We start from the raw sequence: 13856 nt of genomic DNA on the forward strand, positions 1-13856 counted from the left end.
GAGTGGTTGGAAGATGGTCAATAAATGAGGACTTTTTTGGTACATGGGGCCAAACCAGTCTCATACATCGATCGTGGCTGGATTATTATCTCAGCTAGTAGAGGGAGTGTTGAGTGTGATGCTCGCTTGACCATTTGAGAATCTCCTTTGAGCTGAAGCTGAAGAGTGCAGAAAAAACAAGGTCATAGCCCTTTAGTGAAAGGCTGAAAGGCTTTGGTCAGCATTTCCATAAACAGTCTTCCTTCGATCAGACTTTAAGTGGCTGTGAGGAATGTTTCTTACTTGCTGGTCGAGTCAGAGGTCAAGTTTAATCTGCCCAGTGTGAGGGCAGATTGGTCATTAAGGGTTGGCAGGCTCTGGTAAAGCATAAGACCGGTGAGGGGAAGTTCCTGCCAGGCCACGTCAAAGGAACTGAACAAAGAACCCCTTCAAGATCATCAGCGCTCATTAGATACAATTAGTCCAGCTTTCGTGAGAAAAAGCAGTGCAAGAAAACCCCTTAAATATTCTAAAGAAAACACACGACACAACAAGCTCCCTTTGTAATATGGCTTTGACCTTCTTTATTCCACCGTAACGCCCCCCCTTTTCAGAAACCTGAAACAAACTGACCATTACTGACCATTTTTAAGGTCATATTTGTTGTAGAAAATGGCACTGGTTCATTAATTTCCTTGTTATTTTACAAGTAATATTAATTTTATGTAAAAAACAAAAGTGAAAAATGGACTTAATGCATCTTTAAAACGATGAACCAGACATACATTATATAGACAAAAGTATTGGGACACTTACACAGGAGCTTTTGTAACATCTCATTATAAACCCATAGGCATTCATATGGAGCTGGTCCCCCTTTGCAGCTCTAACAGCAGCAGCAGATCTGGAGCTCTGCAGTTACTGAGTCAGTTGCACTATGAGAAAAGTCTGAGCTCAGCACTCGGCCCCGACCCCGCTCTGTAACTTTATGTGGTCCGACACTTGGTGGCTGAGTTGCTGTGGGTCGTAAACACCTCCACTTTTAATAATACCACTCACAGCTGATGGTGGAAGATCTAAGAGGGAGGAAATTGCCACCCATTCTTTCACTAATGTGTGTAAGAAAGGCAGACTGCATGGCTAGGGGCTCAGTTTTATACACTTGACTGACTGAAACACCTGAATTCAATGATTAAAAGCTGTGTCCCAATACTTTTGTCCACGTAGTGTAGCTAACATTCAGCACGGCAAAATCACATGTAAACATTGTGTAAAACTGTAGGCTACTGTGGTCAAGAAAGTTGGATAATGTTACATACTGTACAACGGGTCAAATCCAATGTGTTTCTCACCAGCATTAAGTTTTAATATTATACTTCATTGGTTCTCCCACGTCCAAAATAGACCACAAACTGCACTGCCGGTCATTCGTTCCTTAAAATCCCTTTCAAAATAGAATACATACTTCTGTACAGGTTACCGGTAATGTAATCAGGCAAGTGTACAGGGAGGGTATCAGAAAAATACAGACAGAGCGTATATAAATATAGATTAAAAAACATAAAAACAAGTCCTTGGTAAAATCAGTCATATTAAATGACAGTGGACGTTTCCATCAGTGACACTTAAAGGATGCGATACATTAGGCTGATTTTGCTCCAAAATTTGGTGACCATTTTGAAGAAACCAGGTGTTTTAATACATACATGACACTGGCTTTAGTTTTTATGCAAACAGATAACTGACCCCAGCTGGGCAATGCTAGCCAACTGACTAGCAAGCTACTTACGTTAGCTGGCTGGCTAAAGTGTTGATGAGGTAGCTCATATGAACCTTGTTGTTTCAGGGAGGACTCACTGTAGTTGATTTTATATATATATATATATATATATATATATATATATATATATATATATATATATATATATATATATACACACTTGTACTTATGTGGAACAAGGACACACAGTGGCATTGATGCGAAGCACCAAAAAATGTATGTATATATGTATAAATATATATGTACAGTGGGGTAAAAAAGTATTTAGTCAGTCACCAATTGTGCAAGTTCTCCCACTTAAAAAGATAAGAGAGGCCTGTAATTGACTATGAGAGACAAAATAAGGAAAAAGAATTCTGAAAATCACATCAGATTTTTTAAAGAATTTATTTGCAAATAATGGTGGAAAATAAGTATTTGGTCAATAACAAAAGTTCATCTTAATACTTGTTATATATCCTTTGTTGGCAATGACAGAGGTCAAACGTTTTCTGTAAGTCTTCACAAGGTTGGCTCACACTGTTGCTGGTATGTTGGCCCATTCCTCCATGCAGATCTCCTCTAGAGCAGTGATGTTTTGGGGCTGTCGACGGGCAACGCGGACTTTCAACTCCCTCCAAAGGTTTTCTATGGGGTTGAGATCTGGAGACTGGCTAGGCCACTCCAGGACCTTGAAATGCTTCTTACGAAGCCACTCCTTTGTTGCCCTGGCAGTGTGCTTGGGATCATCGTCATGCTGAAAGACCCAGCCACGTTTCATCTTCAATGCCCTTGCTGATGGAAGGAGGTTTGCACTCAAAATCTCACAATACATGGCCCCATTCATTCTTTCGTGTACACGGACCAGTCGTCCTAGTCCCTTTGCAGAGAAACAGCCCCAAAGCATGATGTTGCCACCCCCATGCTTCACAGTTGGTATAGTGTTCTTTGGATGCAACTCAGCATTCACTCTCCTCCAAACACAACACAGTTGTTTTTGTACGAAACAGTTCTACTTTGGTTTCATTTGACCATAAGACATTCTCCCAAAACTCTTCCGGAACATCCAAATGCTCTCTAGCAAACTTCAGACGCGCCCGGATCTGTACTGGCTTAAGCAGGGGAACACGTCTGGCACTGCAAGATCTGAGTCCCTGGCGGCGTAGTGTGTTACTGACGGTAGCCTTTGTAACGTTGGTCCCAGCTTTCTGCAGGTCATTCACTAGGTCCCCCCGTGTGGTTCTGGGATTTTTGCTCACCGTTCTTGTGATCATTTTGACCCCACGGGCTGAGATCTTGCGTGGAGCCCCTGATTGAGGGAGATTAGCAGTGGTCTTGTAGGTCTTTCATTTTCTGATTATTGCTCCCACAGTAGATTTCTTCACACCAAGCTGCTTGCCTATTGCAGTTTCAGTCTTCCCAGCCTGGTGCAGGTCTACAATTTTGTTTCTGGTGTCCTTCAACAGCTCTTTGGTCTTCACCATAGTGGAGTTTGGAGTGTGACTGTTTGAGGTTGCAGGTGTCTTTTATACTGTTAACGAGTTCAAACAGGTGCCATTAATTCAGGTAATGAGTGGAGGACAGAGAAGCCTCTTAAAGAAGAAGTTACAGGTCTGTGACAGCCAGAAATCATTTACTTGCAAATAAATTCTTTAAAAATCAGACAATGTGATTTTCAGAATTTGTTTTCTCATTTTGTCTCTCATAGTTGAGGTCTACCTATGATGTCAATTACAGGCCTCTCTCATTTTTTTAAGTGGGAGAACTTGCACAATTGGTGACTGACTAAATACCTTTTTTCCCCACTGTATACATACACACACACACACGCACACACACACATATATATATATATATATATATCTATGCTGTCACATTAAAAACCCTGATTCTTTTTTGCAGCTATATATACTAACAGAGGTTCACAATGAAGGTGCATATATTTGTCACTATATTTTGTACAGCGAAATGTGTCCTGATAGTGAACACACACACACTAGTGAACTTGGGCCTGTGAGTCCGGGTATCGAACCCACAACCCTGTCATCAATAGCCCGGAGCTCTAACCGCTGAGCCACCACTGCCCCTGATGATGAATAGACCAATAGAAATGCTCCAAAATGACTTGGAATAAAGGTTTTATGACAGCAATGGTATATGTATATATAGGACTATAGTTGATGGTGGATAGATGAGCTACCTCCCCAACATTTAAGCTCACTAGCTGATTTACGTATTTGTCTATGTAGTTGGCTAACATTCGTCCAAGCTGGGCTTCTTCCACCCAAGCTGAGACTTTGACCAGCTTGCTGCTGTTTGTGCGGGACTGCAGCTACATACTACTGTCTGTACATGTGCTGCAGCTCTATCTGAACAATACAAAACACGACCAGAATGAAGACTTGCTTCTCATTGCTAATCATTGCTAGTCTTTTGTCTTTGCAGTGTATCATCACATTCAGTGTGCTGCTTTTCTTTAAACATTGTCACAAGATTCCCACAAAGATTGTCTTGGCAATTTAGTGTATCAACAAACTTGCTGGAATACCTCAGCCAGAAGTGCTAGTGTTGCTGATAATGAACGGAAACAGGGCTAGTTAGCACTGTGCAAATGAGATTATGCTAATCCCCATTAGCTTTCATTCACCATAGCAAAATGAGCATTTTCCGCAGACGTATCCCACTAAAAACAGCCGGTTCTTTCTATGTAACAGCCTTCACGGTAGGAGCCACTGTATCTCCTCATATTTCAACGTCCCTTAGCTTTCAAAAGAAGGCTGGGTTGGTGTGTTCGATGACGCAACGCTTGCAGTGGCGCTTGACGAAACGCAGCGCCTCTAGTGGCACGTCACAGTCTTGCACGTTCAGCAGCTGCAGGTCGAAGCAGTTAGCCGCCACAACCTGCAGGCCGCGTCCTGTGATGCTCTCGCACGCCTTGACGCTGAGTCTCTTCAGGTTGAAGCAGTTTAACGCCAGCAGCTCCAGGCCTGCGTCCGACACCAGCGGGCACTTGCCGATGTCCAGTGACTTCAGCTTGAGGCAGCTCTTGGCCAGGTGCTCGATGCCGTGGTCCGTGAGTCCTTCGCAGCCGCGCGCGTTCAGGTAACGTAGCCGGATACAGTACTTAGCGATGTAGCGCACGCCAACGTCCGTGATGCGGCCGCAATGCGCTATGCTGAGGTAGCGCAGGTGGCCCTCGAGCTTGGCGATCTCGCGCAGGCCGAAGTCGCTAATAAACCGGCAGTCGCTGACGCTAAGCTCGCGTATGGACGGGCAGTAGATGACGAGGAAGCGGAGGCCCTCGTCGGTCAGGCGCACGCAGCGGCGCAGATAGAGGTGCGTGAGCTGAGTGCAGTGAGCGGCGATGGTGTGCAGGCCCTCGTCCTCCAGGGCGAAGCAGTCGGTCATGTCCAGGTAGCGGATGGAGATCTGCTGGCCGTGGAGAGGAGACAGCTTGACGGACGCCTCTTGGGTCAGGCTGATGCAGGTCACCTTGGAGCACCCTGCAAAGGAAGAAGAGACGGTAAAATTACTTTTCAGAATAAGTACTGCAGGTATGGCAGTAGTGGAATGGTGGAAGAACCTTTGGTTAATGATCACAGGGTTGTGGGTTCGATACCCATGTTGGCTAAGCTGCTACTGTCCTGCAGCACCAATAATTTTATTGTCCTGTACAGCTTCTGCATGAATAAAAGAGGTAAAGAGTTCCACAGGTTTTAAGGATGCTATATCAGCATGTGCCAGCAGAGGGAGCCACACTGCATCATTATCCTCTGGAGGAGCATCAACTGACTGGAGACTGAAACAGCGTAGTCCAGCAGGAAGTAGTGCAGGAAGTCCGAAATAAAACACCAGGAAAGGGCTTGGTGGAGAAGGAGGAGGATTTTTGGAATTTCTCACTTGCCAGGCATTTCATATTGTTCCGTCTATAGTGTCCTCCCGGGGGTTCGGATATTGTTTTCAAGGTTGAAGAAGAAAGATGGATGGCTTGGGCTGGGTGGGGGGGGGGCAGGGGGTCCGTGAGTTGGCTCAAATTCAGTTTACGCAAACCGTGCCGTGACGACAAAGAATAATAAATCAGGGAGAGATAAATCTGACAGCAGTCCTGCGTAGTTCAAGAAATTCATACTGGAAGCAACGTCTCCAATAAAACAACAGAACAGCCCTCTTCTAATTTACCCTGTATAGAAAAATCATTCATCAGCAGTGTCAAATCAGTCAATGCCTTTATCAGTCATTCCCCTAATGAGCGCAGCAGACCATCCCAAAGCACTCTGAAGTCAGAGGTCCTGGTCCTGCATGGGCTTATTTTCCTCCTGGAAAGTAGAGCGCTTGGACCGAACGCCAGAGCTATTAATACATTTCCCAGCCCCGAGAGGAAGTCGTGGACATTTCAGAATAATCTATGAGGAAAAAAAAGAGCCCCACAGCTGTCTCCTGTGATGAGCAGTGAGGTGGAGTAGAACCAGCCCCAGCAGTCTGTTCAGGATAGCAGCGTTGGGTTGCGCTGTGTGTTTAAGGAAACTCCACTTTTACTGTGAATGTAGTCGGGCCGTGACAGAAGTTAGCGCTCTCCTCCAAGCGTGTTCAGCTGTGTTAGCACAGTCAGTGGGTAGCTTCATGTGACTGTGAGGAAGCACATGCTAGCCTTCCTGCTAACCCTCCCAGCACTCCCAGACTAAATTGGGAATAAACGTTTCGTGTTTCGTTTTGCACTGGAGCTGTGAGACTAGTGCTGCTAAAATAGTAGAAGCTTATAACTCACCGATTAGTACGGCGTAAACTGGTTGCCTAAATCACCACAAGCTTGCCTGAAACTGCACACACTTCCTTTGATCGTAGCAGTTTTTAAGCTGAGCAGTGTTTCTGGAGCGGGCTGTTTTTAGGTTAGGCGGTGTTTGACTCAGGCTGTGTTTGGGTTGAGCTTAATTTGGGCGGGTTTTTTGGGATATGCTGCGTTTTGGCCGTGCCGCGTTTGCTGTCAGGATTGTTTTCTTCTAGGAGTGTTGCGGAAAGTTCACATGGTTGTGTGAGGTCAGGGGATTTGAATGATTCATGTTTGAATGAAGCGATGTGGGGGGAGCGCCATCTACCCATCCCCGATGGCTAGCAGCATGAATATGATGTTTTCGATGATCTGTGAGTTCAGTGAGTCCTGTTCTTTTGGGGCGCATAAGAGACCTGACATGCACTTGAGTCTCAATGGATGAATATATAGAGGTATATATACACATGCTACATGGAGTGCTAATGGGCGTGCGACAGCAGCCCAGGCTGGGAAAGTGGGAAGCTGAGGGGGAAAAAACACCATATGACTAATATAAAACAAGCCCAAAAAGACAGTGAGTCATTGGACTCGGGTTAAATGGCTCAAATTAAAGTTAAAGGCGCCGGGCTTCTTAAAAATAATAATAATAATAAAACAAAAAATGAGTGGTTTGATAACTCTAGACTCTCACTAATACGAGATGTCTACCTGAGATGTCCAGGTGCTCCAGGTTAGGGCATCGCGAGACCACCTCGAACACGGCCTCGTTGGACACATTGTAGCACCCGGCCATTTCCAAGCGCCGGAGCTCTGGGCAACACTGCGCCACCGTGTAGAGGCCGCGATCAGTCAGTCTGCGGCAGCCGCTGACCACCACGGTCTCCAGGGTGAGGCAGACGTTAGGTGTGTCCTGGCAGAGGCGGCGTGTGAGCACCCTCAGGGCACGGTCCACGTGTAGCACATCGCCCGTCAGCTGCACAGTCCGCCACAGCCTTGGGTCCCAAGCCAGGTTGTACCAGCGGCGGCACACGCGTGCACAGCGGCACAGCTGATTGGTAGGCAGGTGGGCGAAGATCTGCAGGAAGGCGTGATCCGGCAGAACGTCGATGGGTGCCCCTTGCTGGTCCCGAGGCTGCCGCATGCACCGCTGAGGGTGCGTGAGACCGGCAGGAGGCGGCGAGTGCACCATGGCAATCGTCTCTGCGGTGAAGGAGGAAGATGAAGTGGAGGAGCCATTGAAGAGGGCAGGCGAGGAGCGAGGAAGGATGAGAGCCGGACTGGGCGTGCTCAGCGTCCGCATGCTCACGTCAGAGTCTGAGGAGAAAGGAAGAGAAAACGTGAGGACAAAAGAGAAGAGGAAAGACTAATTCAACCCTTAGCCCAAATCAGTCAAGAGATTTTTGGGGGTCTTTAGTTTTGCCCTGGAGCTACAAAGCTAATGTTGCTAATAGGACAGTATGACATTACATTTACATTTACGGCATTTAGCAGACGCTATCATCCAGAGCGACTAACAAAAGTGCTTTGCTATTCACCCAAGAAAAACCTCAGCTAGTTTGAAAAGGCTAAAAATGTAAAGACACCTCCAAGTTTAGACTCTACTAAACACAAGTCAATAAGGTGACCCCTCTGCTATTCGTCCAAGTACTCTCAGAAGAGGAGGGTCTTCAGTCTGCGTTTGAAGACAGCGAGTGACTCTGCCGTTCGGACACCCAGGGGAAGCTCGTTCCACCACTTTGGTGCCAGGACAGAAAAAAAGCCTGGACGCTCGTCCAGTTGACTTCGGTTGAAATGAATGAAGGACGACGGGCTTACTGTTTTCTAATGATTGTACTGGTGTTTAGAGGCATTATGCAAAAACAGCTAAGGACAAATGGCAGATTTTATGTCAGATGAGTAACAACTGCTGCATCTTCAGATGAGCTAATGAGCTAACGGAGCTAACAAAGCCTGGATGCTACAGAGGGCACTTTCCCTCTATAAGGTCAGTGGACTCAGTGGACAATGTGGTAATAGTTGTGTTTGTCAGAGATATGCGTGGTCGCTCTTTCTTTATTCTCAGCATTAAAATAAGTCGATTGGGACGCCCCTACTCTCCCTTTGATTTAATCTCTCCATATTTTCCCTTTTAAAATGAACAGGGGTTTCTCAGTAAAGAAACCTTGAACAAAAATTATTTTGCATAGTAAAAAAAAAAGAAAAAACAAATGAGCAGTGATTCTCCAAAATATCCTGTCCTCTGTTTGTATCTTCGGGTTTATTAATAGCTCATTCATGATTCCTCTGTTTATATCCTTCCATCTTGTTACTGGTCATCCTGTTCCTCGGCTGTTCCAAGCTGAATTGATTTGCTCTTGTTTTCCCCCCTCCCAGTGAACTGATCATTCTCCTAATGTGTCCAAAATAAGAGCGTCTCGGTTTGGTTATCTGGGCATCCAGTGAGAGATGATGATGATGCTTTATCTGATCAAGCATCAAGGATACTGCAAAATCCCAGTGTATTCAAATGAAAAGTGAATTTGTATATTTGTTAAATGTTCAGATAATAAAGGGAATAAAATGGTACCCCAGAGCATCAGAACTGAAAAAGGGCTCTAAAGAGAATCAATGAGAAATGGTTAATAATGAGACTGCTGTCTTTAGTAGTGTTATTATTTTGGCAAATCTGAGCTCAACATGAGACTTCATTGAGATCTGTACTAAAACTGAACAAGCCTTTATCTCAGGAGACACATGTGAGCAGCAGGAGACCTATGCTCAAGTCTCCTTTGTCTTTTTTTTTATTATCAGATCTCATTGTTGTCTGAGAGAAACTACAGAGATTAAGGAGATCTCATTTGTAATTTTTCTTTCCTAGCTCCACCCACAGCGCTCTGAAATTCATTACGCAAAAAAAAAGTAAAGAGACAAGCTGTTGAAAAAGCGTAAGCCAGTCTACTTCTTGAGTCATTTCCTCAGCAAATCTATTATCTTTCCTCACCTACAACAGGCTGGTCCTCGTCATGCGCTAACTGCTAAGACACACGGCGTGTTTCAGGAAATTCGACCACTCGGCTGAGGAAGCCATATTAACTGACACTAATCTCCCGCAGCGTTTCCTCAGCTCCGGAGGCCCGTCTGGTCCACTCAGATCCCCCTTGACTGGACACATGCACCCGGGCCTCACATCCTTTTTCCGTACAGCCCTGACAGAACTGTGGGCCTAGCAGAGCTTTCCAGGGGACACGGTTGTATTTCATCAGGTACACACGCCTCAACTTGGGTCACACGAACCCTACCTTGGCAGCACACTGATCATTTATTTATTCTGCTATGTTAATTGTTCATTACATTTAAATTTAAATTATTATTTATTATAAAAAATAAATGATGCCTGTGAATACTGAATTACAGCAGATTATCGTACTTGAACAGTGATCTACTGGAAACTACTGTAGCTACTACATAAAAATGCCAGTGTAAACGAACCCAATTTAAATCCGATTGGTCAGACCACTTTAGGAGGTGCTCTGATCTGAGACGCATTTGAGACATGTTATAGCATTGTAACCAAAAGCCCTCCCAGTATAACCCAAACACCAGTATGGTGGTGGTGTACTGCTGCGTACCGAGCGAGTTTGCATATTCCATCCCACAGCAATCGTATTCAGTCTGACTGACCGGAGACGCATTTGACCGCTGAGTGTATCTTACCCAGATCCGACTCCGAAAATAACCAGGTGTAAACGAGGTCACTGACACTGTACCAGTAAAGTCCTACTTGCTACACTTTTACTAACATTTAAAGAAAATAATGTTAAAAGTTCATATTAGCTGTTCTTATGATATCGTGGCTTCGTAAAATGAATGATCGATAAGTACGTCCATATACACCACATCCAAAAGTATCCAGACACCTCTTATTCAAATGATCTGACAAAGGTGTCCTTAAAAAAGCACTGCCAATAGAATGGGATGCTTTGGTGACCCTAAGATTACCATGCCCAAGTGTCAGCTGGACGGCAATAAAGCCGCCCTGCGTTGGGCTCTGGAGCAGTGGAACTGTGTTCTCTGGAGTGATGGATTGATCAGTTGGAGTGGCAGAACTAATCATCCAACATCAGTATGCAACCTCACTGTTGTGCTTGTAGAGCTGAATGCAGTCAAATCCTCCCAGCAATGTTCCAACACCCAGTGGAAAGCATTCTCGGAGGAGTAGAGGCTGCTTATTAATATACTCTTGAATTCAGACGAAACATTAAATGAGCAGGTGTCTACAAACTTACGGACGTATAAGTGTGACTTGGACATTGGTACAGTGATACAGAGCTACATTAAGGAACAGAAGATACACTTTGTGCAGTGTGGTGTGGAGTTATAGAGGTTTGGACCATGGGAAAAGGGGTTGCCAGGTTCAGGCTTTTAAGTAGCCTCTACTGAATAACATCTGATGCTTACGCTGTATGTAATCCATTTACTCAGGATCACGAGCAGCGAGGCTGTTTCTCCCATTGACACGGCCTAACCATGTCCACAGTGTTGTTCTCTCTGGCAGATGGCTTTTGTTCCCAACAATTCAAAATAATAAAAGTGGGAAGCAGTAGGATTTAGCGGGGAAGCTGTGTTCCTCCCCATATGCCCCCACAGATGAGCAATGTTTTCCCATCGTGTGGCAGCATACTGGCAAACTGGTGGCTGGCTTTCCAGTTCAATGCCACCACGTGTCCCCATATGGAAACCACATCACAATAAAAACAGCAGCCATCCAAAACAAGTCCAGCCCGGGACGACTTTTAATAAAGCAATAAGTCAAGGGAGGCCATGCATTACAGAGATTTGGGATGTTGTTAGCTAGAACCCTCTTAATCGCTGTAAAATCGCTGCAACACATGGTCTTAAGTGGCTTATTAAACAGTGACAAAATTCAATTAGAAAAGTACATTTCCTCAAAAACTGCAGGGTGATTGGCCAGCTTGTGCAATTTCCAGGTGGTTGCAATGGGGTTGCTAAGTAGTTGCTGTGCTGTTCAAAGCGGCTGCTAAGATGTTTAATATAGTATCCCAGGTGGTTTCTGTGCATGGGCTAGGCAGCTGCAATGCTGTTTCATGTGGTTGCTAAGCTGTTGCTAAGCATTTTGCCATGGTATGCCCAGAGGTTGCAAAGGTAGTTGCTAAGCTGTTACTAGGCAGTTGCTGTGGTGTTCCAAGTGGTTGCTAAGCAGTTGCTATGATGTCCCAGGCTGTTTCTAAGCATCGGCTAGACAGTTGGCATACTGTTCCAAGTGGTTGCTAAGCTGCTTGATATGGTATCCCAGGTGGTTTCCTTGCATGGGCTAGGCAGTTGCATTGCTATTTCTTGTAATCGCTAAGCTGTTGTGAAGCAGTTTGCTCCCTAGTGATTGAAATGGTTGTTAGGTAGTTGCTAAGCTGTTACTGATCAATTGCTGTGGTGTCCCTTGTTGTTTCTATGTGTTGACAAGACAGTTGCTGTGCTAGGAGCTGTTCCTGGCAGTTGCTATGTGGTTGCTAGGCAGTTGCTACGCTGTTCCAGGTGGTTCCTAAAGCTGGTGCTAAGCAGTTGCCATGGTGTCCCCGGCGGTTGCTATGTGGCCACTAGGCAGTTGCTATGCTGTTCCAGGTGGTTCCAAGATAAGCGGCTGCTATGGTATCCCTGGTGGTAGCAATGCAGTTAGGACTAAGCTATTGCTAAGTTGTTGCTATAATGTCCCAGGTGGTTTCTCTGCATGGGCAAGGCAGTTGCAATGCTATTTCAAGTGGTTGCTAAGATGTTGCTAAGCAGTTGCTATGACTACTGGGCAAAACAGTAGTTGGTCTGCTTCATGGCTCCACTCACAGCACAACAGCTTTTTACCATACAAAAGTCAACTGACCTGTGCAGTCAAACCTGAAGGCACCTGTACACATACGGCCCGAAATCCAGAAGGCGGCAATGCCGCTAAGAACAACATGTAGACGTAGTGCGTGTGAAAGGGGCACAGGCCAAACGATGGCCAAAACCATACAGCTTTGGAAATGTGTCCCACATGCGAACAGATAGAGCCGTATAGTTTGGAGTGTGCGGCCTAAGCTGCCCCGGTGCAGGCCGAGGTGTGCAGCACAGCCAGTGCGTGGGACGGACTCATGCTGTGCGGACCCACTGGAAGCTGGCAGGGGAAGTTCAGGCCAATTATGCTTTTTAATGTCACCACTGGAGATGGAGCGAGGGAAGTGGCCGTGCTGGCTGGCTTCGGGCCTTCAGCTCTCACACGCTACAATACCACCCTTTCTGTAAGCACAACCAGCTTCTAAAGAAGCTCCCAGAATGCAATTACAGAGGCTGGACCGAGCTCCTGCACCCCAGGAGAGCCCAGTTGACTGCGTTTTAGCATGCTAGTCCACAGTCGCGTCTAGGAAACAAACATCAAAGTGAAAAACAAGTCATTAAGTGAAGGAGAGACGAATTTCGGGAAGCGGATTGTAATCGTGATTTTGAAATGGTGGCCAATCAGCCATAACATTAAGACCACCTCTTTGTTTCTACATTCACTGTCTTTTCCATCAGCTTCCATATATGAGCACTAAAGTTCTATAGTTCTATAGTTCCAGACTGTATCCATCTGTTTCTCTGCAGACTCCATTATTAGCCTCCTTTCACCCTGTTCTTCAATGGTCAGGACCCCACAGGACTGACCACCCCAAAGCAGGTAATATTTGGGTGGTGGGTCAATAATGCTAAAGAGTTGTTGTTACAGTCTTAAAAGCTATGGTAGGTTAGCTTTTTTTTTCTAGGCTAGCTTGGCTATACTCCTGTGGTCCAATAAATGTAGTATTATAGTTTTTTTTCTGCTGTTTTGTGAATATTAAGCTACCAAAATCAAAATGTTTTGAAACTTATCACCTTAAATTTAGTTTATAATGCTAGATAAAGTAGGAGCAAGTGATTGGACTGGACCTCTGTGGAGTTTCTGAAGAGCGTTTCAGGTAAAAACAATAGACTGGACCCACAAAAAAAAAACCCCAAAAAAACATGTGGGTCATAAGACGGATGCCTAGCACAGCTACAAGGTAACCTGCAACCTTGTATAAACTAGAAGTCTTCAGTCATGGCGCGTTCACTGGTTTCTTTAAGAGGCAGAACTGAACTGAATCTTTGTCAAAGGTCAAAGGTTTACACCCCTATTTTGTTCGGTTGGCACTGCAACAGAAGAACCGCTGAAGAATCAGCGCCTTGAGCAATTCTACGATCACCTCGCCGGACAGGGCACACGTCAGGATTTGCCCAGCTTAGATCACCTCTATGGAACAGACGCTGTGCCGCGAGTGTGCCAGGCTGCTAAGAAGCAGAAAGAAGAGAGGGATTAAGAATTCACTA

At 45.4% G+C, this 13856-nt stretch overlaps 1 protein-coding gene across 1 annotated transcript in view; it reads right to left on the reverse strand.

Moving 5' to 3' along the window:
* Positions 1-1866: 1866 nt before the first annotated feature.
* The window catches only part of fbxl7 (F-box and leucine-rich repeat protein 7), a 54504-nt gene continuing 42514 nt past the window's right edge, over positions 1867-13856 (reverse strand). Inside the window, exons 3-4 of the mRNA XM_072669319.1 lie at positions 7215-7820; positions 1867-5241 (exon numbers count right to left, since the gene is read on the reverse strand). Coding sequence (XP_072525420.1) covers positions 4505-5241; positions 7215-7820 — 1343 coding nt within the window. The 3' untranslated portion in view covers positions 1867-4504. The remainder of the gene's footprint in view (positions 5242-7214; positions 7821-13856) is intronic.

This window comes from Salminus brasiliensis, chromosome 23, assembly GCF_030463535.1.
Source record: "Salminus brasiliensis chromosome 23, fSalBra1.hap2, whole genome shotgun sequence".
Lineage (NCBI taxonomy): Eukaryota > Metazoa > Chordata > Actinopteri > Characiformes > Bryconidae > Salminus > Salminus brasiliensis.